The following is a 26,589-nucleotide window of genomic DNA, read 5'->3' on the forward strand; positions in this document are numbered from 1 at the left end:
ATGAGTGCCTTGAAGTACAATGATGACATATCAGTTATAGAATACTAGCATCATGGACTAGGGCAGCATTTATTGTAATATTCGTCATTGCGGTTTGGAAGATGAGCTGCCACTTAGAAGTGGAGTCTGTATGGGGTTAAAGTATTCATCTCTTAATCATACATTAGTTGGGAAACTTCTTAAATGTTGTTGAAAATAATTGTTTCCTGGCAGTTGTGTGTGTGGTGGAAATGTTGGCTGGCACTTATCACCTTTTCTGAATTTGTCCAGGTTTTGTTACACACTGACAGTCTGTTTCATTATCGGATTGATTGCAAGATCATGTGAATATTCTTCAACAAACATGCCCACTTGTGGTCATTTTATGAAGGGCAGATATTTGATTAGATTGTTGAAACTAGTTGAGTCAAACAGACTGCCCTGAGGCATGCTGCGGCAATGTTCTGACTGGGACAATTGATCGTCAAAATATTCAACCTCTGTGGATATACAAAAAGGAATGTAGCTTTGGAGGTCAAAGAAAGTACCAACATTTTAAATATCAGGATTAGCTGCTTAATCCTGCTTAATAAAGTGGGAGGAGTTGGCTGCGCCTAACGGCTGCGGCTCTCTGGCAGTCTTGTCTTTTTTTCTTTTTTTTTGTTTGTGTCGGTGTTGGGATGGTTTTTGTTTCTGTTTTTGGCTGTGTATGTGTGGTGGGGGTGTGGGGCGGGGGGGAAACCTTTCTTTTATTAGGTCTCTTCCCTGGGGCGCAGCTCGCCCGCGGGGCCTTCCATCGCCCGGCGCGGCTCGGCTGCGGGACTTAACATCGCCGGCGCGGCTCGGCCGCGGGACGTTTCAGTGCCCTGTGCGGCTCGGCCGCTGGACTTAACATCGCCCGGTGCGGCCGCGGGACGTTTCAGTGCCCGGCGCGGCTTGGCCGCTGGACTTAACATCGCCAGCGCGGCTCGGCCGCGGGACGTTTCAGTGCCCGGTGCGGCTCGGCCGCTGGACTTAACATCGCCCGGTGCGGCTCGGCCGCGGGACGTTTCGGTGCCCGGTGTGGCTCGGCTGCGGGGCGTTTCAGTGCCCGGTGCGGCTCGGCTGCGGGACGTTTCAGTGCCCGGCGCGGCTCAGCTGCGGGACTTAACATCGCCCGGTGCGGCTCGGCCGCGAGACGTTCCGGTGCCCGGTGCGGCTCGGCCGCGGGACGTTTCGGTGCCCGGTGCGGCTCGGCCGCTGGACTTAACATCGCCCGGTGCGGCCGCGGGACGTTTCAGTGCCCGGGGCGGCTCGGCCGCGGGGCCTTCCATCCTCTTGCGGGGGCTGTGCGTGTCGGTTGCCTCGGTAGGGGTCGAGCTGCCTGTCCGTGGGTGCGGGGGGAAGAGAGGGGAAGTTTTGTTGCCTCCATCACAGTGAGGGGGTGTTTGGAGTCACTGTGATGGATGTTTGTGTTGGGGTCGGGTGTCCTGTGTTTTTTTATTTTTGCTGTGTTTTGTGACTGCTGAAATTTCGTTCGGTGTGCCGAATGACAATAAAGTGTTGTTATGTATGTTATGTTAACATTAATTCTGTTCTTTTTATCAGCATGTGAGGAAATGATTTCACAGATTTGGTTCAGCATCAAATTATACCATAGTGACACTTTACTCACCATTCCCACAACTGTCACTGGGGAACATGAGGTGAAGATGCAGAGAAAGAATATAAAGCAATAGCAGAGACCTTGACAAAACTATTTGGCTTAGTGCAAGGGTTACAAAAAAGTTTCCTTGGTCTTTGCTAGATATTGAAAGTATTGTAGCGATGTGGCAGTAAGGAGAGAGGCCAAGGGAGAAACCTGCAAGGAATGGAGGTCCCAATCCTGTTGGTATTTTTAAACAGTGGAGGTGAGGATGCTGACAGCATTTGTTCTGACAAAGTTAGTGGAAGGAAAAAAAGGGCAACGCAGAGAAGCAGAGCCCCAAAAGCTCTGCCATTGGATCATTCAGACCAGAGATTTAAAAATGGGGCTCGAACAAATGGGTTGTAATTCATGGAGCACTTGTATCTGTACAGGGGAAGAAGGGGGCTGTTCTGTTGAAACAAGCTTCACTTGAATAGAGCAGGGACCAGTGTCCCAATGGAATGGAAAAGCTCAAATGAAATAGTGGAGAGGAGTGGGGGGTCTTTCTGTGTGGGGGGGTGGGGCAGAATAGACAATGAGCAACGCAATGGTGTAAAATTACAAAACAGACCATGATAATCAAGATCTCTCTGGATTTTCAAGCCTAACGGTATTCCTCCAATCAGAAACATAGCATGAAAACCAAAAGGCACTTTATCTGATCACACATTCCAATTGCAACGAGCCGTGTAAATAAATGCCACAAAGAGATAGAAATGTGCACACTCTAAGAGCCGTTCTAGAATTATTCTAGCATTTGAGGTCAGGATCAAACCCAGAACCCAGAGCTAATTATTCTTTTCCCTAACTAGTAATTAAGACATACACCTGCTTCCACTGGGTTTATTTATCTGCTGAAAGAGAACATATTGAGAGATGACTGTAATAAAGGGAGTAACATTAATAAGTGATAATTCATGCAGTAAACTGGCGGGAAAGAAAGGAAGTTATAGCTGCACTGTTTTGCCCTGTATCGAGTCATTTTCTCTTCAAGTTGGGTCAAGCAATAACATCTAGGAGTGGGGGACACCTGCAGTTTTGGAATGTGCGGAATTGGAGCCCCTTGGAGCACCTCAGGAAGAGGCACAGAACCTGGCTGAACCAAGAATTCCCCCTGTATATGGGCCTATTAGAGAATCTTTCTCTGTCCTATATCTATATTATTATATTACTAAATCTCTCATATATACATATACATATATAAGATTTAGTATGTTATTGAAATAGGGCCCTTGCATGGTAGGTCATAAGATCAAAGGGCGTGACGCACGGTCGCTTAAGCGTTCTGGAGGACAAGCAAGCCTCCAGCATACACTCATCATACACGCAACACGTACGTCCCGCTGAGTTACTCCAGCATTTTGTCTACCTTCGATTTAACCCAGCATCTGCACTTCTTTCCTACACATTTTGTCCGTTACACTGCAAAATCTCCTCAAAGTATATCTACTTTGAAGAAGTTCTCCTCTCTCCGACGAGAGTTCAGCAACATCCTCTCTCACTGCTTCCCCTTTGTGATTCCGCTATATTATTTTGTCAGGCCAAACCCTTGGCCATCCTTTTCTCCTTAACTTCATCCAGCCTGGCTACACTCCATGTCTCCATTGTCTTCCAATTACAGCACTTAAGTGAGCTGATATAAATCCCTCCACCCAGTGGCATATCTAGGGTATGGCAGGTATGGCACGTGCCCTGGGCGCCACTTGAAGGGGGACGCCAGTGACACAAAGGCCAATTTTACATTTTATACCAAACCAATTAACCTACAAACCTGTACGCCTTTGGAGTGTGGGAGGAAACCGGAGCACCCGGAAAAAACCCACGCTGGTTAAGGAGAGAACGTACAAACTCGGTATGGACAATGCCTGTAGTCAGGATTGCAAGGCAGCAGCTCCACCGCTACGTTGCCAATAATGAGTGATTTAGTCCAACTGATCTGCGATACCATTAACCCTATATGCAAGTCATAATAAAATATTAAATGGTGCTTTGTAACTGGAGTTTTTGTTCCACTCCACAGTTATACACATATAGACGTCTCAATGGCTAGCAGATCACCTCTGATCTAGGCTGTTGTTGGAAGACAGGTCCACCACCGATTTTCCGGCACCCTTGGTTCCAGAGCCTTGCCAAATTATCCTTTTTGTTGGACCAACAGAGCTCACGGTCTTATAGGGCCGCGATACTGGCCCGCAAAGCATCTTAAACTTAAATATCATCTTCCCAAAGAGGTCCCAAAGAACGCTATGACAAATGGCACAAAATAACACAAGGACAAATTAGTTCATCCTATCAATGAGTAAGGGTAGGGAGAATGTAGGAAAGAAGTTGCTAGGGGTTATGGAGAAAATACCAGAGCTCAGAGCCAGAGCTCAGAACCAGAGCAGAGAGAAACATATTCCATAAATCATTTCCAGAAAGGTGGAAACAAAATAGAAAAATTGAATTAAAAAAGGTCTGCTTCACAATGAGAGAAATATTGATTTGTGACAAATATTTTCATTTGTGAGATGAATTATTTACTTTGATATGAAGAATTAAAACAAAAGCAGATTTATTTAGAAAAATGTTAACATTCCGCTAAATATCACTGTAAAGAGTTAGAGTGCTGATGCATAAAACATAGGAAATTAAAATGCTGTATGTCAAACGGTGTTTTGGGCTTTACTTCCAAAAGGAAAAAGAAGAAAAACAGAATTTGAAACAAATAATAAAGAATGGTGAAAACACTCAGCAGTCAAGTAGCATTTCATAGAATCATAGAGGAATATAGCACCAAACAGGCCCTTTGACCCATCATGTACTGCCGATCATCACAACCTAGCTATATTAATCTCATCTACAGTACTTCATTTATAGTCTTTTATGCCTTGGCAATTCAAATGTTCATCCAGCCCTGTCTAATGTCTCTCTGACAATGACCAACATTGTATCCTCCATGGGGGTCAGGCCCTGCAGGAAAGTCTCTCCCATTTTCATTACTTCTTGCTACCTCTAATTGCAGAAACTTGTCTTCTACAAGAAGTGTTGTGGATTATACTGGGGTGGTGAGATAGTTCAACAGACAGTGTATGCATGTTGTGATATGTAGCATGAAGTTTGCAGCTGTACTCAATTTATTGGGATGAAGTTAAGCAGCCTGATGTGATTAAGCACTAATTATGTGGTGTCATTCATAAAGATTTTTGGTTGGGACCGAGGTGTTGCAAGTTTCGTGCCGATTTTGGCTTCAGAGTCTCAGGCAGAATTCTGGCAAAAAACTGCGACAATTCAATGGCTGCAGGGTCCGAAGGCGCTCTCGCTGCACTGGCAGCCATAGTAAGTGCTCGCCTCCAGTACACCGCTTGTCCTCCAGAAGGCGTTGTGTGGCAACAGTACGGGTCAGGGATCGTGACCTCGCCTACTGTGCAAGGGGCTTATACATCCAAAATTGTACACAACAGCGCAACAAATTTAGCACCACCTTAATCACCATTGTCCTGTGATTCAAATGGTTTAAAAGCTTTTCACTTTCTAAACTTTAAAAATCACCTTTTTAAACTTAAAAAATCCATTTTCCACCTGCACTGCCCGTCAGCCGTGTTCGACGTCACAATGGGAACCCAAAGGGTCCGCGTTTTCAATGTCACAATGGGAACCCAACGGCTCGGCGCCTGCGCAGTTGGGGCTCGTTGATCCAATACTTAAGTGTTTATCTTGCGTCTCAACGGTAAGATGGCCGTCGATTCTGCGCGTGCGCAGAACAAACGGGTCTGCGCCTGCGAAATTGGGGCCCGTTGATCTGATACTTACCTAAGATGGATGCCGGATCCGCGCATGCGCAGAACAAACAGGTCCGCGCCTGCGAAGTTGGGGCCCGTTGATCTGATGCTTATGTTAGATGGATGCCGGATCCGCGCGTGCGCAGAATAAACGGGTCCGCGCCTGCGCAGTTGGGGCCCGTTGATCTAATACTTACGTAAGATGGCCACCGGATCCGCACGTGCGTAGTTGGGGCCCGTTGATCTGATACAGATGCTCCCCTACTTGAGATGCTTCGACACGATATTTTGACTTTGCAATGGTGTAAATGGCAGTGACCCGGGGGGTGGAGGGGTGAGTGAGGGGGGGAGGGGAAGGGGGGAAGGGGGGAGTGGGGGAGGGTAGGGTGCTAGACCAATGCAGGAGAGGTTTGGGGGAGTTTTAACAGGGGGTGAAGGGAGATGGAGTGGGTGAGTGGGTGAGGGGAGAGAGGGAGAGGAGGAGGGGGGATAAGGAGGGTTGAGGGGGTATGGAGTGGATGAGGGGGGTGAGGGGAGGAGGGGGATTTGGGGGGTTAGGGGAGGAAGGGAGTGGGTGAGTGGTTGAGTGTGGGGGGAAAGGGGGGAGTGGAAGGGGGGAGCAGGGGAGGGGAGGGGACTAGACCAATGCAAAAAAAAGCCATTTATTTTAAAGTAAAGACGCGATTTTCATTGAGATTTAAAAATTTTTTTTTAAAGCCATTTATTTTAAAGTAAAAACGCGATTTCCCACGTGGGGTCGATTGATTGGCTCTGACCTCCCACTCGACGCCCGATTGGTCCTGGTCCCACATGGGAGGAGCGCAGCCGCTGCTCTGATTGGTCACCAGCTCCTCCCGCACAAAGCACGCTGGTTGTCCGCCAGGTCTTCTTCCCGCTCATAACAATGGCCGTCGCAGTCGAGCTGCACTCCTGCTGAATGAGGGGACAATTTTGAGGATCCCCAAGAGAGAATTTTCATGACAAATAACCAAAACGTTGAAGATAAGATTTTTTTTTTTGATTTTTTTTAAATCTCCCATTTTCATTGAGATTACTTTTGGGTTTTAAAAAAAGCCATTTATTTTAAAGAAAAAGCACGATTTTCATTGAGATTAATTTCATTTTTTAAAAAGGGCATTTATTTTAAAGAAATAAATGCGATTTTCATTGACATTTATTTCATTTCCAAAAAAACACATTTATTTTAAAGAAAAAACACTATTTACCCACATCACAATGGGAACCCAACAGGAATTTTGGCCCAACAGGTGCACCCTTTACTAGTTTAAATTATAAAAACAAACAAGCATTTAAATATAAATGCCTACATTTTCTTAGGCTACATAAATTACATTTAAGGATCATTGTAAACCACATTTAAGTGGTTAATTCAGGAATGACCATTGTAGTTATCATTTCTGATAAGGAAGAGTTAATGAATCTGAAGAAACATTTTCAGGAGGGAAATTTAAGACCCTTTGGATGATGAAAATGGAAAACAGCATTAGAAAAGGTTTCGATAAGTTGCCACATGGGAGGGATATAGAAATATAAGGGCTATAAAGAGGATGTAGTTTTTAATTTGAATGTAGTAGCCAATGATGTTTCTCAAAGACACTGTAAGTGCTATCAACCGTGATTCAATACTGGGGATGCCTGTTTGCGGTTCGTATCAATGATTTGAACAGAGACTCCTGAGAAATGGTACCAAAATTAGCAAGCTAATAGAGATTTGGATGATGGCATAAAAGGCTAATACAAACTGGAAAGAGATGTCGATAAGTCAAGAGATACATGATGCAATTTAATGATGAGAAGTATCACAAGGAGCATTTTGGTTATTATAGTTAGTAAAACTGTTCACAGTGTTGTGAGAACCAAAGAAAGGCACAAAATGCTGGATTAACTGTAGTCATTTAGTCAACTCTAGTCACTGAAGTAAGCAGCATATCTGGAGAACATGGATAGGTGATATTTTGGGTCAGGACCCTTCTTCAGACAAATTATTGAGAACCTATGTGGTTTTACTAGGCATTTCATATTTCCTGAAGTTATCCAAGATGACAAGTTAATAGCTGCCCTGCCAATGTTAATAAGTTGGTCTTGAAGTCCAAAATCCAGAATAATTTCCACTGCACAGGGTTTACTTTGATGTACCACACTCTATGGGATTCATCACATCTTTGTTATGCAGAATGCAGTGACACTCAATCAGACTGACATTTGGACTAAAAACTAGAAGGCAATTTATTTAACATAGAAGTTAAATGAACAATATTCAGTACAAATAACGCCTATACAGCAATTTACAAACCTGCTACCCTTATCAATATATCATAAAATTGACTTGCTTTACCTTGCAAATTAAAATTGAAAGCTGTTTTTCACTTATTTTATCACTTTGCTGGCCTGGCAAACTGAAAAGGTCAAATTCTGACAGGCTGAGGTAAAGTCCCATCAATACACTTCCAGCTAAAGAGCTGTCGATCAAAAACTTACAATGAATCCCCTTGTCAAAGGATGCACATCTCCAAGCATGACAACTGTAAATTCAAAATCATAATTCACTGGCGTCAATAATCCAGGATATCCTGACTTGAAATTATACATTAATGGTTCAGGTCAAAATACCCTCGTATAGTCAACCTTCAAAAACACTGTCTAACAGCTTAACAACAATTATTCCATTCCATTGTATAACAATTTTCTTTTGAACACCCAGAATCATGGTTAAATGCGCATTAATGCCTGTAGACTTCCAGCTTGTAATATATATTCTTGTACTTAATAGAGTACATTTACATTTAAACTAGGTTAACTTTAATTGAACATCTTCACAGAATTAAAAACTATCAATAGAGATAAGCTTGTATGGCTTCTCAATCTGTTGTTACATAAAAATGTATTTTATTGTGAGAAATTCCACCAATTCCTTCACCAAAATTTCAGGAATCTAAGATTGCCGAGGTGTCAGCAAACTAATGTTAACATTGACTAGATAGTAATGTTAAAAGTATGGTTTAAGTAACAAGGATAGCTGTGGGTACAGACCGCAAAAACCGTGAGAAAAACTTTGGTCATACCTGTTGGGAGCTGAGCAACATCACCTCTGGAATACACTTGTCAATAGACTAACTTGCAGTGTTAAAATCATGGGAACAGATAACAGAGTGGCACGTTGGCACAGCAGTAGAGTTGCTTGCTGTGATAGAGACCCGGGTTCGTTCCTGATTAAGGATGCTGTCTGTACGGAGTTTGTATGTTCTCCCCGTTACCAGTGTGGATTTTCTCTGGTTTCCTCCCACATTCCAAAGGTGTACAGGTTTATAGGCTAATTGGCTTGATATATAATTGTAAATTGTCCCTATTGTGTGTAGGATGGTGTCAGTAGAAACATAGAAAAATAGGTGCAGGAGTAGGCCATTCGGCCCTTCGAGCCAGCACCACCATTCAATATGATCATGGGCGGCACGGTAGCGCAGCGGTAGAGTTGCTCCTTTACAGCGAATGCAGCGCCGGAGACTCAGGTTCGATCCTGACTACGGGTGCTGCACTGTAAGGAGTTTGTACGTTCTCCCCGTGACCTGCGTGGGTTTTCTCCGAGATCTTCGGTTTCCTCCCACACTCCAAAGACGTACAGGTATGTAGGTTAATTGGCTGGGTAAAAATGTAAAAATTGTCCCTAGTGGGTGTAGGATAGTGTTAATGTACGGGGATCGCTGGGCGGCACGGACTTGGTGGGCCGAAAAGGCCTGTTTCCGGCTGTATATATATATGATATGATATGATCATGTCTGATCATCTAAAATCAGTGCCCCGTTCCTGCTTTTTCCCCATATCCCTTTATTCCTTTAGCCCTAAGAGATAAATCTAGTCTGTGGGGATCACCGGAAGGGCCTGTTTCCACACTGTATCGCTAAACTAAAAAACTAAACAGATAATCATTTATTCTGGCGCCTTTCCTTAAAAGCTCTTGTAATGAAGCTATAACATAGAAATTGTATTGCTTTCTCTGAAGTTTCCATTATGGTGATTTGCATAAATCTCAGGAAATTAAATTAGGAAAGATCTTAGGCAAATGATATTCAGTCCACCAGATAGAGCTAGCTTGATGAATTAAGATGTCTTCTCCATTTCCTACATTTAGAAAATATTCTGGAATTGTATACATTTTCATGTAATGAACTTTATACATGTCAACTGTGCTTTTATAGAAAATCAGATTTTTAACAGCAGGAAAATGTGTGGTTTCAAAGGATCATGACAACATCTAATACATTGGAAGTTCAGGAAAGAATAAACCATCTGTCTGCAAATAGAAACTGGTAACACATTGTTTGTTGAGGCAAACTGGAAGAAGAATTGAGGGGAAAAAAAATGCTGGAGTAACACAGCGAGTCAGGCAACATCCCTGCAGAAAATAGATGGGCAACGTTTCTGTTCAGGGCCCTTCTAAACACTGGAGAAGGGCCTGTAAAGTCACCTATGCATGTTCTCCAGAGATGCTGCCTGACCTGCTGAGTTACTCCAGCACTTTGTGCTTTTTAATCAAAATTCCAGCATCTGCATTTGTTGTGTCTACTGGAAAAAAAATTGTCACGTTTGAGCTTTAGCTACAGAAGTCTTCCTTTCGCCGTTGGGCAGCCCTCTCATCTGCCCGCAGTACGTTTTCATCAATGAATAAAAACAGCTCACTGGGTGTAACAGGTTGAATATAACGTTCCCTGTCTGTGCCATATTTGTCGATCAGGACAACATCAAAATGCCTATCGGATAAATAATAGACTTGTCTGCAAAAGAAACAGATGAGAAGCATGTTAATAGGCTGAAAAACATCTTTCAGAATTTATTAATGCAGAATTTACTTATAGTGCTTCTTGCAAAAAGATAGCAGATAATTTGAAAATTAACACATTTCTAAAAATGCAAACAGAAAGTAGATTTTCCTCATTTGCATATATTATACGTTTACAAAATGAGGGAAATTTCTACCTCTTGATCGGGCCTTACATTTAACAGTTGCTATGGTAAAGGTAGGTACACCTGCAAATTAAGCCTAAACATCCTCATTTGCTTAGAAGTGGTGATTGAAACTTGGAGTCTTCAGTCTGTGGACAAGATCTAAGCTGGCCATCATCCATGGTACAAGTAATGGCAGTGTCTGTCATACCTGAGTTCATCAGCCAATTCTGTAGACAGCTGCTGCTCCTTTATACGTCCTACTAGTTTTGGTGGATTTCCAATCAATTCTATTACTGTTATTTGCCTCTGTTCAAATCCACAGGAAGCCTCCTGATTGAGAACAGGAACAACATGCTCAGTTAGAGAGACCAATTAATAAGATTATTTTACATAAAAACACTCACATTCTGTAATTCAACAATAATCCCCTGGCTCTGTGTATGTAACGTTTCGTCAGCAGACACTATCTCTGGCAGTTACCCAGTATAACAAATATTACCTTATTGTGATTATACAAAATATAAGCATTAAACTGCTTTGAGATGTCTGTGTAAATTTCCCCGGTGTGGGACGAATAAAGGAATATATTATTTATAAATGCATGGCATGACAGTCTGTAAAATTAACTCTGTATATTCTCCAGAAGCAATCACTTGGGATTGAGGACGAGTTGCATTCATTCCATTTCTGAGTTCTGAGGTGACTGTTGAGGGCAATATGTGACTCACATACATTACCTTAGGTGAGGCAGGAGGCGCTTGACAGAGCAGGTTAATTGATGCAGTTGGTTGATGGATAGTTAGTGAGGTGATGCTGACCTGCTGTTCATGCCGCGCTCCTGCATGCCTCCAATAAATGGACTGGAGGTTCTCAATGGCATCCCACATACATCTCCTTTATTTTGAGGAGTCGTAAATGAGGGATTCCCTCGGGTTGGTGGTAATGATACACTTTTTCAAGGGAGTTTTCAGAACATCTTTGATTATTTTCCCCTTGGAATGACGGAACAGGGAATAGAATGTCTGTTCACAAGTCCAGTGTTGGAGTGAATCGGCACACTGAGGCCAACTGATTGTTCACAGGAACGTAGCAGTGAGGATGTATGTTTGCTTATCCTGTGAATGTATTTGGAGAATTTTGCAGAAACTACATTGATAGTTTATCTGGAGCTTTTAGGTGCTTGCTCTAAGTAGTTTAGGGAGCCACTTTTTGGTGAAGACAAATATGAATGATGAAATTGGCCATCACTTTCAATGTGCCAGCACAGCATTTAAGCAGTGAGTGTTTGAAAATCAAAATCTCTGACCTGGTACAATACTTACTGGAAACGTTGTATGTCCATTTCCCTCCACAGTTGTTGCCTAACCCACTGAGACCCGCCTCCAGCACTGTTTTTGTTCAAGATTCCCACGTCTGCAGTATCTTGTGACTCCATTGCTCAATAGCCATGTGCCATAGTTGCTCCTATTTTACCAGCTAAAATCATTTACTTGCGTAAGTTTGGGAAGTTGCAAAATCCTGTCCTTGAAACAATTTTTCTGAGGTTCCAGGCAGTATAGAACCTTGTGGAACTCCAAGGAGACGCTGACCACCAGACCTTTACCATACCTTCCATGTTTAATCTTTCTAACCTATTACTCTGCCTTCCATTTACCCTCTCATTACACAACATTTTCTCACACCATAGGTATTTTCTCACACCTTTCCTCAAAATCTGAAATATAAAAAGAATTGCTGGAAACACTCAGCAGGTCTGGTGGTTTCTGTAGAAAGAGGAACTGAGATAACATTTCAGTTCTAAGACATTTTGTCAGAACTGGACACAAAACTTAATTATAATTTACAGTAAGAGTGGGGAAAGGATGGCAAGACTAAAGGAATACCTCTGATATGATGAGACCCTAACAAGGTCATAAATGAAACGCAGGTTCCTATGAAAATAGCGTCTTCTATCTTTTCCCATGGAATCTCCAGTTTTGTCCGAGCTGCTTCTGAGCCCTGGTCTGGAGCTCCAACTTACACAGCACACCTAATATCTATAGATGATCGTGGTAAGCAGGTTTGAGTGCAGAAATTTCAGTTGATCTTATCTAAAGTCTATGACTCTATGTGGTCAATGCAAGCTGGTTTTAGAACTGTGGTCATCATAGCATGATCTGCAACAGATGGCAGAAAGTTGAGCAAAATCTACGAGTGTGTAGAAATCAAAACAATGAAAATCTGGTCTCTGTTGTGACTGATACTAACAATTGATCTGAAGTGGATCATTATGATTTAATTACTCCTAGTAAAACACAAAATGTACAAGGAATTATAATATCATGTGTGCATCCCTTGCAAGTCATTTATGCAAGCATAAAACTTAATAGGAAGTACCCACCCTAACAACTTGAGTTCAATTCAGACAGAAAACCCAGTGGGAAACAAACGGCACAGTGCTGCAGAATTTCAAGACAGTAGTGTTTAACTTTACAAACAATATTTTGCTACATGTTTGTTTGAAAACCTCAGCTTAGACCTTTCATTTATTTGATACTTTCCTCCAATTTCACAAAGTATGGAAAAAAGGAAGAGGGCAGAGCAAGTATATGACCAGAACCACTGACTTTCTTACAACCATAAGTTTTTGTAATCCTGAAAGATGATTTGGCAATTGGGTGGTTTGAGAAGACACAACACAGCATATCACTCACAGTTAACTCATTTTGAATTCTGAAAAGACACACATTTGTGCAAATGCAATTTACAATTATTATTAGGGATTCCTTCCATGTAAAGTCGAGCCAGGAATCTCAGAGGCAATGTTGACTTTCAGATATCCATTTACTGACCTGAAGATAGGTCATCTGCATCCTGTAGTATCTATCAGATGTGCTTGGGGAGGAAATGACGAGGAGACGCTGCATTTCATAAAACTGATCCAAGAGAGCAGCCACTGAATTCACATCAACGTTGATCTGAATTCCTGCAATTATATTAAGGAAGCAATATGTTGCCATCAGACTTTATTCATTGCACCTTTCATTGTTTCCCAGGAAGCACACTAAATAAACTGTACGGAGATAGACTGTGCAAGGGGCAAGGCTGCCCCTTTCTAATGTTGGTTACGCATCAGCAATGCTCTGGTAATATTTGTGTTGAATATCCTTGGTTTATGTAGCTGGAAAGGTTTAGCAAAGGAGGTACAATTGAAACACATTTCTGCCTAAGTTGTCATTAAAAATCACAACATTTTCCACCTTTTCATGACTACAAATCTACCTTTGCACTCTTGTTATTCCAGCTAAAACTTTCACTGAATTGATCAATGGCAAGAGAAACCAAATCGTACCCATATTCACAAGCAACATCTCAATTCGTGTGCTTTTGGGGAAGTCCTGTGAGATAGGAGCTGACATGAAAATGGCAAGAAAAATACTGACTTACAGAACTTGACCAAGGTGAAGTGAATCTATAAAGCACGACAGAGAAACGTATATTACAAGGAAGACTGGCAGAACCTAGTCGAAGATTGGTACGGGTGAGTCATCAGGAGCCTTCCGCAGGAGCAGAGAAACGTTGTGATTGGACAGTTACTTTTACCATTACAGCACCTGGCTGAGATTTGCTCTGGCAATCATTTTAAATCTGATCACTGGCTTCCTTCTCATCTGCAGCTGGCATGTTGGACAGGAGACAAATGCTTTTGAAATGTGATTGCCGAAAACAAGTTTTGTTCGGGAAGCAGGATTGCAGTAGAAAGAAAGACTTTCTGTGGAAAACTTTCAGCTGTCATTCATCAGAAAAATAGAAGATGAACAGAGAACAATCCAGTGGTGTCCATGTGCTCACAGTTCAATGTCGAGGTGGCTTTGAAACAAGTCATTTGCACTTCTGTCCAAATTCAAATGATGCCAAGAGCATCAGGCTCTGAACTCAGCAGCGCCATCTGCTGGATACTTTCAGAGAGGCTTTGAATTGCTCTTCAGGTTTAGTTTAATTTAATTTAGAAATAGAGCATGGAAACAGTCCGTTCGAATCCATGCTGATTATCGATAACCCGTTCTATGTTATCCCATCTTCTCATCGACTCCTTATGCACCAGGGCCAATTAACCTCTCAAATGGCCCACCTACTGACTTGCGGCGGAGAGGCGTGCACTGCGGACGATCACCGCAGAGGCACAGATGTGGCGCTGGCTGTTGCAAAGCGATGGCAGAACGTCGTCTGACACACGAGCGAACGAACAGAGGCTAATTAACGTATAAACCCGCACGTCTTTGTGATGTGGAGAAAACCAGAGCATCCACAGGAAACCCACGTGGTCATGGGGAGAATGTGCAAACTCCACATAGACAGCATCTAACGTCAGGATTGAACCCGGGTCTCTGGTGCTGTGAGGCAGCCCCTTTACCAGCTGCATCACTGTGCCACCTTGGTTCAGTTAGCATTCATGAGATCATCTGAAGAAGGGTCTCGACCCAAAAACCATCTGTCCTTTTACCTCCACAGATGCTGCCTGGCCTGCTGAATTCCTCGAGCACTTGTTTTTTTGCTCAATATTCCTACATCTGTGGTCACTTGTGTCTCCTTCTTGAGATTATTATTAAATGTTTTTTTCCCAATGCCTCCATGCCAACATCACCACCTCTCAAACAATCACCATCTAGCTTCTTTGTGTTGCATGCAACATCTAATCGACTACCGATTTTGCAGAACATTATCTAAAGGATTTCAAAAGTGCAAAGTTCAGTCGCAGCCTGGGGTCAGTTTTGTGTGTGCTATTTGGGCATAGATTAATACTAAAGGGGAATATGTTTACAGAGTGCACAAATCTGGCAGAAACTATCTTTCATACTGTATTTTAACCAATGCTTTGACAAGTAAACAGCCAGAATTATAAACAATGATTCCACATGGGTGTCAACAATCCATCTGCTCTGCATTATTTTGTAGATATTTTATTATTGCTATTGATAATATATAATATATATGATAATATAATCTGAGTAAAATCAGGAATAATATATATCGATAGGACTCCTTAACTGGTCAAAATGTTTTAAATATCCCTACGTTCACCGAATTATATTTTTGAAATGTAATGACTCATAAGCTGGAATCTTTCTGATAAATGTCTAGATTTCAAGCAGAGCCACTGGATTCACATGTTTAAATGGAACAGGTCAGGGACTTCAATGCACATATTATCAAGATCAAACATGTACATTCACTTTGCAGCTTGACTCCCCATGGATTCTGGTAATGGAAGTCCACCCAGCTAAGATTTCTGTACGCTGAATCCTGTGATAAGTGTGTGGCACATTACTTTCTTTTATTAAACCAATTCAGTTTAGTTTAATCTTTTTAAATTATTTATATTTTTTATTTAATTTTAATTCGTATTTTCCCAAAATATCTGCATATAGCAGGCATTGAAAATAATTATTAAAATCCCCTCTACTTTGACAACCACCAAAGCTGGAAGTGGGACTTTTTTTGAAGGTCCTGCCATTCTCCAGGCTTTGGTGCCAGAATTTAGGATGTTTCAGATCAGTAAACAGGTCCTTGAGATCGAAGACAGTGTGGGTGTGGAAAAATTATAGGTTTCTTATTCCAAGTCAGTAAGATTTAGGCATCAAATTGTGCTACACATTTATAGATGTTCCATCCAGTTTAGTTTATTATTGAAAGAAATACTGAGATACAGTGAAACGTTTTTTCATTGCAGACTATCCAGTCAGTGAAAAGACAATACATGATTACAATCAACCCATCATGTAAGGGAATAAAGTATAGTACAAGATAACGTCCAGTAAAGTCCGATTAAAGATAGAAATAGATGTACCCCCACAACTGCCGAAACCCGGGATTGAACCAGGGACCTTTAGATCTTCAGTCTAACGCTCTCCCAACTGAGCTATTTCGGCAGATGAAATAATAAATACATTTTTGTATTTATTAATTTGTAAATGTAAATAATATATTTTTGAAGCTAATAACCAAAAAAACAGACTTCAGGTAAACATTAGCTTCAATCTTAAAAAGGAAATAAAAGTAATTACTGTAGGATTACGGTGTTGGTGCAGTTATTTTGAAACAGCTCACGTATGAGACTCTTTCTTCATGAAGTCAACCGAAAATCGTTCCTACCTGATTACTTTTGAGAGTGTCAATAAATGTCTTTTATTGTAGTTGAAATGGTGGCAAGTGGCTTGTTAAATTAGAACTGGTTGGTTCAGAATTTGTGTGTGTCTTACCTTATGTATCTGTCTAACAGCTATTATAATAAACAATGAATTGAACTGAAGTACAAGGAGTGCAGATACATGTTTTGACTCCAGCTAGCGTTTGATGTTGTGTACATGGAATATAAATTACCTAGATTATATGTGTGATAAATATTGTTACATTTTAACTTTATTTCCATTTACAATTCAGGGAGGTGTAGTTCTGTTATGAAGATTAATGTTTATTTTCTGTGGATGAATGTAAAGTGGCACATTCCGTTATATTTTATTAAATCCACTTACGTACACAAGATGGTGGCATTCCTGACCAGCTTCGATTAAAGAGACACACTCTTTTGAAGATACCCTGACGTTCGTAGCCTCCTTCACACAGGTAAGTGCAGGTTGCACCATAGTTATTGCCATCAGATGTACAAGTGATGTAACCATTGGCAGGGGGATTCAGAAGAGTGCATCTTCTAACTGTCATTGAAATAGATAAATACTCAAACTGGAGAGAGTTAAAAAACATACAGATGTAAAATAGACAATTAACAGAACTAAACAGGATGTTATACTGAAATATAGGATAAGAACATCTCTACGGTTAATAAATAGCATAACAGACTATATCACACATATCCAAAACCCTGCCCCTCGGCAGATGTCCCAAATATTTACCACATTCTGTTGAACAGTCAAGTACAAAGGTCTTGTTTATATGAGTCAATGTCCCTTTGTTATATACTTTAGAATCACCTCAAATACTTTACTAGAATATAATTAGCTCAGGAAGATTTCTCACAACTCCAAATTCTGCACAATAAACACAACCAGCATTATTCATTATATGATAGCAATGATTATTGATGGTCTTATTAATAAATCCTTCTATTTATCATATTCTGCCTGTTATTTTAGCAGAAACATTGATCAATTCCTTTTAAACGTATCAGACATTCATCCACTGAAATCAGTTATTCTGACCCCGTTAGTTAAATAACTATACCAATAAATAAATTACAATACGTTTTCTTATATTTTGGTGGTAACATAAGGAGAGCACATAATATTTAGAAAATATGAATTGAATTAGATGGAGCATTCTATGAATATGTGAGAATTAATTGATCAATCAATAACATTTGCAACACAAGTAAATGGCGGTCACGATGGCGCAGCGGTAGAGTTGCTGCCTTACAGCGCTTGCAGCGCCGGGGACCCGGATTCGATCCCGACTATGGGTGCTGTCTGGATGGAGTTTGTACGTTCTCCCCATGACCTGTATGGGTTTTCTCCGAGATCTTCAGTTTCCTCCCACACTCCAAAGACGTACAGGTATGTAGGTTAATTGGCTTGGTAAATGTAAAAATTGTCCCTGGTGGGTGTAGGATAGTGTTCATGTGCAGGGATCGTTGGTCGGTGTGGACCAGGTGGGCCGAAGGGCGTGTTTCCGCACTGTATCTCTAAACTAAAGAAATACACCATAAAAGCAAACCTACCAACAACGGAATGGAATTGAAAAGTAAATTAGTTATGGTCGACTTGCTTGGTACCTTGGTTGAACCAAGGAGGAACATGAATAATTCTGGTCTACGGGGGAAGAAATATTTTAGTGCATTGCCCATGATATGCAGTTTATTAATTTAATGAATTGTTTTGTTTATTATATATCATCTGTGTGTATTGTATTTACTGGCTTGTTATGCTGTTGCAAGTAAGAATTTAATTGTTCTGTTGTCGGTACATATGACAATTATACACTCTTTTGACTCTTAGCTGACCTACCAAAAACTGTCACAGTGAATTTGCAAGTGGCTTTGTTCCTTTCTCTGTCATAGGCCACATAACGAATGACGTGTTCACCCTTTCCGAACTCAGACCCTGAGGCTGGTCCCTTCAGAATTAATCTGCAAAAGGATGAAAGGAAAAAGTCTATTATCTCTTAACAAGTTCACAAAAATTGAGACATCCTTCCTGAAATCTTTACTGTTGTGTTTTAAGCTTTTATCTGTTAGCAGCATCAAAACCCAAGCTGTGATTCAAAGTTTCATTTTCTTGCAAACTTGCAGGCTTACTCCCAGAAATCCATGTATATCAAGGATTCTCTTCAGCAGCCACTTCCATGGAAACAAAATAACTTAGATGCTGCAATTACTACCTGTCAGGAAAAGTAATTGATGTTCATTGTGTTACCAAGAAATAGGTTTCTTATGCAGTTGGGGCAATTTACAGAGGCCCATTAACCTACAACCCCACACATCTTTTGGGGGTTGAGGAAACTGGAGCACCTGGAGGAAACCCACGTTGTTAGAGGAAGTACATGCAAATTTCACACGGACAGCACACCTGAGGTCAGGATTGAACCTACATCTCTGGTGCTGTGAGACAACAGGTCACAATAGACAATAGACAATAGGTGCAGGAGTAGGCCATTCAGCCCTTTGAGCCAGCACCGCCATTCAATGCGATCATGGCTGATCACTCTCAATCAGTACCCCGTTCCTGCCTTCTCCCCATACCCCCTCACTCCGCTATCCTTAAGAGCTCTATCCAGCTCTCTCTTGAAAGCATCCAACGAACTGGCCTCCACTGCCTTCTGAGGCAGAGAATTCCACACCTTCACCACTCTCTGACTGAAAAAGTTCTTCCTCATCTCCGTTCTAAATGGCCTACCCCTTATTCTTAAACTGTGGCCCCTTGTTCTGGACTCCCCCAACATTGGGAACATGTTTCCTGCCTCTAATGTGTCCAATCCCCTAATTATCTTATATGTTTCAATAAGATCCCCCCTCATCCTTCTGAATTCCAGTGTATACAAGCCCAATCGCTCCAGCCTTTCAACATACGACAGTCCCGCCATTCCGGGAATTAACCTAGTGAACCTACGTTGCATGCCCTCCATAGCAAGAATATCCTTCCTCAAATTTGGAGACCAAAACTGCACACAGTACTCCAGGTGCGGTCTCACCAGGGCCCGGTACAACTGTAGAAGGACCTCTTTGCTCCTATACTCAACTCCACCAGTTGCACCACTGTACCACCCTATTGTTGATCCCATTCTGATTTGTATCATATCACAAACCATGTTTAATTTCCACCAAGATCACTTGGGATTATTGGCAAATATCTATCTACAAATACCACTTTTTATGTCTGGATAATTTTTTTCCTAAGTTAACAAACGTGTGAAATCATTGGATAGTGTAGAGGAAAGGGCAAAATGGGGAATAACCAAAAGGGAGGATGGGATTGAGAATCAGGAAAGTATGAAGGGGAATAAGAAAAACTATAATTATCAAAATGTTAAATTATGATGTGGGTCACAATATTTGATTTTAATATGCGTTGCAAACACAGAATTTAAGCACTTAAAATACTAAACAATTAAAAATATCCAAACAATCCTCAATTGATTCAAAACATCTAAATAAACTTTCTCTATCTTAGCCACTCCTTAAACAAATGGGCTTGCTGTTCCAACACTAAGTTTAACCTGCCATAGATTCAGCAGGCAGATGCACCCTTGCAATTGCTAGGGAACTGCAATGACTTCATGTTCCCTTTGGAATCGAACATTGGAGAACAGCTGGCTAATTCCAGGGATGTAAATACTGCAATTCCAGCATTTCCCCAGCAACCGTGAGGAAATGCTGGAATGTCTGTGCCAAACAGATTCTGGGGAAATGCAGGAATTGCAGTACTGTATTTATATCCCTGCAATTATCCAGCTGTGCTCTAATATTGGATTCCAAAGGGAATGTGGTCACTCCAGTTCCCTAGCAGTTTGGCACAGAAATTCCAGCACTTTCTCCCAGGGGCTGACCTCCAGAAACCCACAGCTTATGATACATTCCCGAGAACCATTTGTAACCGAAACTGTTCATGATTTGGAAACGATCAAAAAGAGTGCGTGGGAGAGGTTTTCAGAAACCACTGACAGGAGAGAAAGCTGGTGCAGGAAGAATGGCTGCACCTCAGTGAGTGAGTGAGTGAGTGAGTGAGTGAGTGAGTGAGTGAGTGAGTGAGTGAGTGAGTGAGTCCAGTGATCCCACCTGTTTGGCTTCACCCACCCCCCAATTGTTGCAGCTTGGATGGATGGGGAGAAGAAAGGGGATATGTTCCGTTCCCACAAAGCAGATGATTCTTGCAAGCCCACAGCAGCCTGAAAATGTAACCCCATCCATTCTGCTGGTCTTTCAAATGCTTTTACAAACAGGGTGTCCATACTTCAGATGTTCGTAACTCAGGAAGGACCTGTACCAATTGGAAACAAGGAACTGCAGATGCTGTTTTATAAAAACAGACAAAATGCTGGAGTAACTCAACAGGTCAGGCAGTATCATGGAAAGGTGACATTTCAGGTCAGGACCCTTCTTAAGACCGGTTGTGGGAGGAGGAGGATAAGAAAGCTGGAAGAGAGAAGCGACAGGACACAACCTGGCAGGTAAACCCTATGAAAACATGAGAGGAATAGATTGGGTAGATGCACAGTCTCTTGCCTAGAGTAAGGGCGTTGAGGACCAGAGGACATAGGTTTAAAGTGAAGAGGAAAAGATTTAATAGGAATCTGAAGGGTAACTTTTTTCACACAAAGGATAGTGGGTGTATGGAACGAGCTGCCAGAGGAGGTAGTTGAGGCAAGGACTATTGTAACGTTTAAGAAACAGTTAGACAGGTACATGGATAGGACAGGTTTGGAGGGATACGAGCCAAGCGCAGACAGCTGGGGCTAGTGTAGCTGGGACATGTTGGCCAGTGTGGGCAAGTTGGGCCGAAGGGCCTGTTTCCACACTGTGTGGCTCTATGACTATAACCGGTATTAATATTGAAATGTGGATTGAGTTTGTTTGCTATTACAGGTTCTGGCCACAGAGTGTCACTGTGAAACAACCTCACATATAAAGAGAGGTTCAGAAACCAAAGCAAGATTTGTATTTGATGTTGAAACCACAGCAAGTCTGAAGATGGGTCCCGACCCGAAATGTCACATGTCCATGTTCTCCCGCTGAGTTACTCCGGCACTTTGAGTCTGTTTTTGTAAACAAGCATCTAGAGTTCCTTGTTTCCACAAGATATGTACAGACTGGCCATGGGAGAGCAACAGTCTTGGTATTTAGGATCTGTGGGAAAACCTCAGTACTGGTTTTTGATTCAATGCGATGGGTTGTTGTGTCCTCTCTGACACTGTTATAGTTTATATTATTTGTAAGGGTACAGCATGGTAAGGCAGCACAGCTAAGTGAAATACACATTCTGCACTATGTGAGAAGACGTGGACGTTTCCAGTGCCCCAGCCAACCACACAACACTTGGCTGTAGTGCCTTGAGCTCCATGGTATGGCAGATGGAGTTACTGTGGTGCATCCAATTTGTGGATGGCATGGTTAGGGACTTGGTCGCATTCAGTTTACGTGTGAGCTGGCAGACGGGGCAAGAATGGCTATCAGGCAGAGTTGGAACAGTGGGCAGCACACTCCTCTAACCCAGTCAAACTCTCAAACAGATAACACAGAGGAAGGCAGTCAGTACCAGGAATATGGCACTCAAAGATTCACCTGAAAAGGAAGAGAGGGAGAAGAGTGAAGGAACAATTGATATAAGGGATTCAGTAGTTAGGTAAAGTGACAGGCATTTCTGTGGCCTTGCATGCAACTCCAAGATGGTATGTTGCCTCTTTGGTGCCAAGATCAAGGATGTCATTTAGTAGCCGCAAAGCATCCTGAAAGGTGAGGTTGAACAACCTGAGAAAGTGGTCCATATCTGTACCAATGTCACAGGTAGAAAAAGGGATAATATCCTGCATGTTGAGTTTAGGGAGAAAGGAAAGAGATAAAAGCAAGATCTCAAAACTAGGAACTTCAGGATTACTCCCAATGTCAGTGCTGGTAAGTATAGAAATAGGAAAATAGACACTGCCACTCGCACCTCCAGCCCCCACTGTTGGATTTGCCATTGTTGTTCCTGCCTCTAACGCCTGCATCCCTCTCCTCCACCCACCAACAAACACACGCCATTCAGGCCACTGGCCCTTTCAGTCTACTGCTGTGAGTTCTATTGTCAGTCCTTCCTGTGCCGGTTTCCTCAGTCTACCACTGTGCTTGCTGCTACTGGCTCATAGCGGCCTGTAGCCAGACCCTGCTCCTGCTGGCACCATCACTGCACCCAGCAAAGTATTTCGCAGCATATTGCAGAGAATGCAAACAAAAACTGTCCAGCACTTATTCAGACAGAACCCAGAATGAACCATGGCAAGTTGTGATAGTCATGGCCATATAGGTGATCACGTAAGTTCCTTCCATTAACTCCATTTACCCCTCTAATGCTTCTCCGCATAAATAATGAGAATATCCTGTGGATTTTTTTTGCATTCTCTAAAATGTGTAGGTTTCTTATTTCCTACAATATAGGTATCATTTGTGCATCTGCAACTCTATCTAATCCAATCTAACTTTTCCCTAACTTCCTGCTTCTTCCAACATCCTGCACAATCTAATCCTAACGTCCTCCACATCCTCTAATCTTTGTGAGATTACCAGAAGTAGTCCTTCAAGCTGAATGCTGGCTCTCACACACCACTGTTGCTGCCATCATGGAAGATGAACTAGGAAAGAAAACTACAGATGCTGGTTTAAATCGAAGGTAGACACAAAATGCTGGAGTAACTCAGCGGGTCAGGCAGCATCTCTGGAGAGAAGGAATGGGTGATGTTTCGGGTCAAGACCCTTCTTCAGTCTGAAGACTGAACTGGTCATAACAATATGATGCCAGCACTGAAAACTGGGTCTTTTGTCTCGTACTAACTTTGTGCTGTGTTTATCAACCACATCCTTTATCCGTGGAGGATCCCAGTATATGTGAGTCGTCAGCTGCCCTGGTTCCGCCACCTTTTCACGAGACCCTGGGCACTTTATCCTGGGAGGTTCGTAATCTGTTAAAAATAAACAATTATTATTTGTTTTTGCTAATCCAACCCATGGTGAAGGTCACAACCAATGGCATGCATTGCTTTGCAGTTGTTGGCAGCTCTGTGCAAAAAAAAAATCATTTACCACATGTGTGAAATAATGATGCAGTAGATCCCATATACAATTTAGAACAGGGTCGAATGGCATAATTATTAGGGGCATAATCCCTCTCTGATTTCTTGCCTTGCTAGCCTTACGACTAATTTCAAATGCAAACAGTTCCATCATTTCTTAGCTAAGACTACTTAACCCAGGGCATGCCAGTGATCTGGCTGTTATCTACTGGGACAGTATGGCCTAATAATGTACAGTATTTCCAAAATATGTATCTACAGGCTGAGAAGATCAAGGTAATTTTATATCTATGGCTATCTGCTAAGCTGATTCGGGCACTTGATAAAATGTCTACCTTTGGAAATTTGTTGGTTCTTCATTCTCTGGCAGGTTCCAATTAAGCCAAGTTAAAGTAAGAGAAATTCCTCATCCTGATATTGAACTAGCTTAGCCAACAATCTTAGTTCTCCTCAGGCACTGGATCATAACAAGTAAACTGTTCCTAAAACTGCGTCAAGTTAACAATATTATTCTGAGAAGGGACTGGAATAGCTGGTATTAAAAATTAGACAGTTCACACCAGTTTATTACTGGAGTATTTAAATACATTTTATTCTGCTCTTATCCATTTTATATTTGATTTGGAATTGTTTGATATTGATATTAATTGATTTAAAAAAAGAGTTTTATATAAGCACCCCTCTTCTTAACAACTGTAAACATTATAATAAAAAAGATCATTAATATGGCCAGGTGTTAATCTTTACAACTTGGATGACTTTTTAAAAGGATTTCCAGTGCTTTGATAATGAGGGAGTTTTGTAGGAAGTGGGAGGAATCAGAATTGTTAAGGGTGAGAACAATTTCCGCCAAGCAGCGGAAGAGTTAATAGACTTGCTTGCCACTTAATTCGCATGGGATAATATTGATCCAATAATTGAAAAGTATTGTCATACAAATGTGAAAAATTCACTGGTCAAATCAGAAATTGTTATCAGTAAAATAATACGAATGAAGAGAATTGTGATTGAATTGTAGGACCAGATGATTCCCTTGAAGACCAGATACTGACAAGAGGAAATTACTTCTTTTTTTTTACATTCTGTTCTTTTTATACAGTTTCCAAAAAAAAGTCACTAAATGCAGAACTAAATGGCTTCCAGTCCAATTTACCTACACATAAAGGTTCAGTCCCACTCCAATGGCCATTCTGCAGGCACACTCTTGTTCTATCTCCTTCCAGTTGGTATCCTTGTTCACATATGTACTCACACTGAGAATCCATACGTGTCCCCTTAGAGCATGCATATGATCCATAGGGAAACACTGGAAGTAAATAACAACGCACCTCTGGAAAAGAAGAGAGTCATTAAGGAATAAACTTGGATTACCAAAACTATTGTCATATACGGAAATAATTTGCTCTGGTTATTGGACATAAAATTCACTCAGTGGCATGCCAATTTTATGATATTGAGGAGTTTATGATCAGGTTCATTATGTTTACAGAGTCAGCACAAACGAGAACTAGTTTATATGAATATCTAATATCCATGAACATTCAATTCTATAACCAAAGCCATATACAACAAGGCAGAGAAACAATATCATGTTATGATATTTTAATCTATAGGCAATGCTGCCCATAAGGATTTTTTTTAAACCGTGACATAAAACTGTCTTAGGTGCAGGATAATTAATTCTGTGATTTTGTAACTCTTATCACATAAATCCTGTTTCTGAGAATAATGCACTGAGCACTCTGGATGTGTCTGATTTTTGGAGGGTCATCTAATTTCTTCAGTTACAGAAAACCTCACTGCACACAAAGTTCACTGTTTTTACTATCAAATAAATTTGGTAGTCCAAAAGATATTGCCAGAGGAAAAATATATTTGTACGCATTTTGCAGAACCTCGATTGGCTTAGATAATATTTATAGCCCATTCACAATTGTGAACCTGAAAAAAACTGTTCTTTCCAGGTAATGCTGAGTAAGTAGGTCCAATATTCAGGCCCAGGGCAATGAAAGAGCAACAACATGTTGTCAAGTAAGAATACAGATGTTCTCATCACCTGCTGCTCTTGCCTCTTGTATTTTCTCTGGCCCCGCAAGAAAAATTGCAAGGGCATTTATTCTATATAAGCTGTATACGTGAAAAGAACAAAGCAGGGTACATAATTCTATTGTTGAATTCCAGGTTGATGCCTGTGGATTCACCATTTTTGAGGATACTCTTCTACCAGAATGGAACTGAGATAGTTAATAAATTTATTGCACTGTTCCGAAACAGGTGTTAAATACATTTAGCTTCAAACAATGACTAGAAATAAATGTTCTAACGGAGCAGGTAATAGTGTGTTTTTTATTGGACTGCCTTTTACACGGCAGTTCAGAGGGAAATCTCGATGACGGGCTCCCTGTTGGTCACCAATTTCCTGATGTTCACACCTGTACAATGCAATGCAGATGTACACAATGTACACAGTGCTGTGGAGGTTAGATGCCAGTGCATCTGGTATCCTGTTCTGCTGCTGAACTCAGCAGCAATGGCTCTGGACCCTATTGAATTACAAAATCAGATTTTTTTCATGTCTGGATACAATAGGCAAGTGTACTTTTAATTAATAATGCTTGTAATTCATTTGTATGCATAAAATATGTTTTAATTCAATATGTTTATTTTTTTTAAAGCTTTAAGAATATTATCAACATTTTGAAACAGTGAAACAGGTCTTTGGAAGCACAAGCTGTCCAAAAATCATGGTGGTCTGACAGTAAGTCCTCAGATTCCATTATCTGGGTCCCAGTTACCATTCATGGACCATCCACTTTGCAGGAAGTGCAATTCAATAGAACCATTTGTCACATTCAAAATATTGCAGTAAATTATGTCATTGTAGCTGTGGAAATTGTATTGAATCACCAGCTGTTATCTTAGTTCTTAAAGAGTTTAAAAACTCAATGTACTTTGAGTTTGGAGAAATTT

The 26,589-nt window shown here is 41.3% G+C and overlaps 1 protein-coding gene and 1 non-coding gene across 2 annotated transcripts in view; both read right to left on the reverse strand.

Moving 5' to 3' along the window:
- Positions 1-9,950: 9,950 nt before the first annotated feature.
- srpx2 (sushi-repeat containing protein X-linked 2) overlaps positions 9,951-26,589 on the reverse strand; it is a 46,726-nt gene continuing 30,087 nt past the window's right edge. The window contains exons 5-11 of the mRNA XM_078411980.1: positions 24,773-24,949; positions 23,382-23,508; positions 18,366-18,487; positions 16,881-17,060; positions 13,200-13,333; positions 10,577-10,698; positions 9,951-10,196 (exon numbers count right to left, since the gene is read on the reverse strand). Of these exons, the coding sequence (XP_078268106.1) occupies positions 10,016-10,196; positions 10,577-10,698; positions 13,200-13,333; positions 16,881-17,060; positions 18,366-18,487; positions 23,382-23,508; positions 24,773-24,949 (1,043 nt within the window). The 3' untranslated portion in view covers positions 9,951-10,015. The remainder of the gene's footprint in view (positions 10,197-10,576; positions 10,699-13,199; positions 13,334-16,880; positions 17,061-18,365; positions 18,488-23,381; positions 23,509-24,772; positions 24,950-26,589) is intronic.
- On the reverse strand, positions 16,205-16,277 carry trnaf-gaa (transfer RNA phenylalanine (anticodon GAA)). Its single transcript has one exon. It is a non-coding gene; the product is annotated as a tRNA-Phe (tRNA).

This window comes from Rhinoraja longicauda, chromosome 15 (assembly GCF_053455715.1).
Source record: "Rhinoraja longicauda isolate Sanriku21f chromosome 15, sRhiLon1.1, whole genome shotgun sequence".
In the NCBI taxonomy this organism is placed as follows: domain Eukaryota; kingdom Metazoa; phylum Chordata; class Chondrichthyes; order Rajiformes; family Arhynchobatidae; genus Rhinoraja; species Rhinoraja longicauda.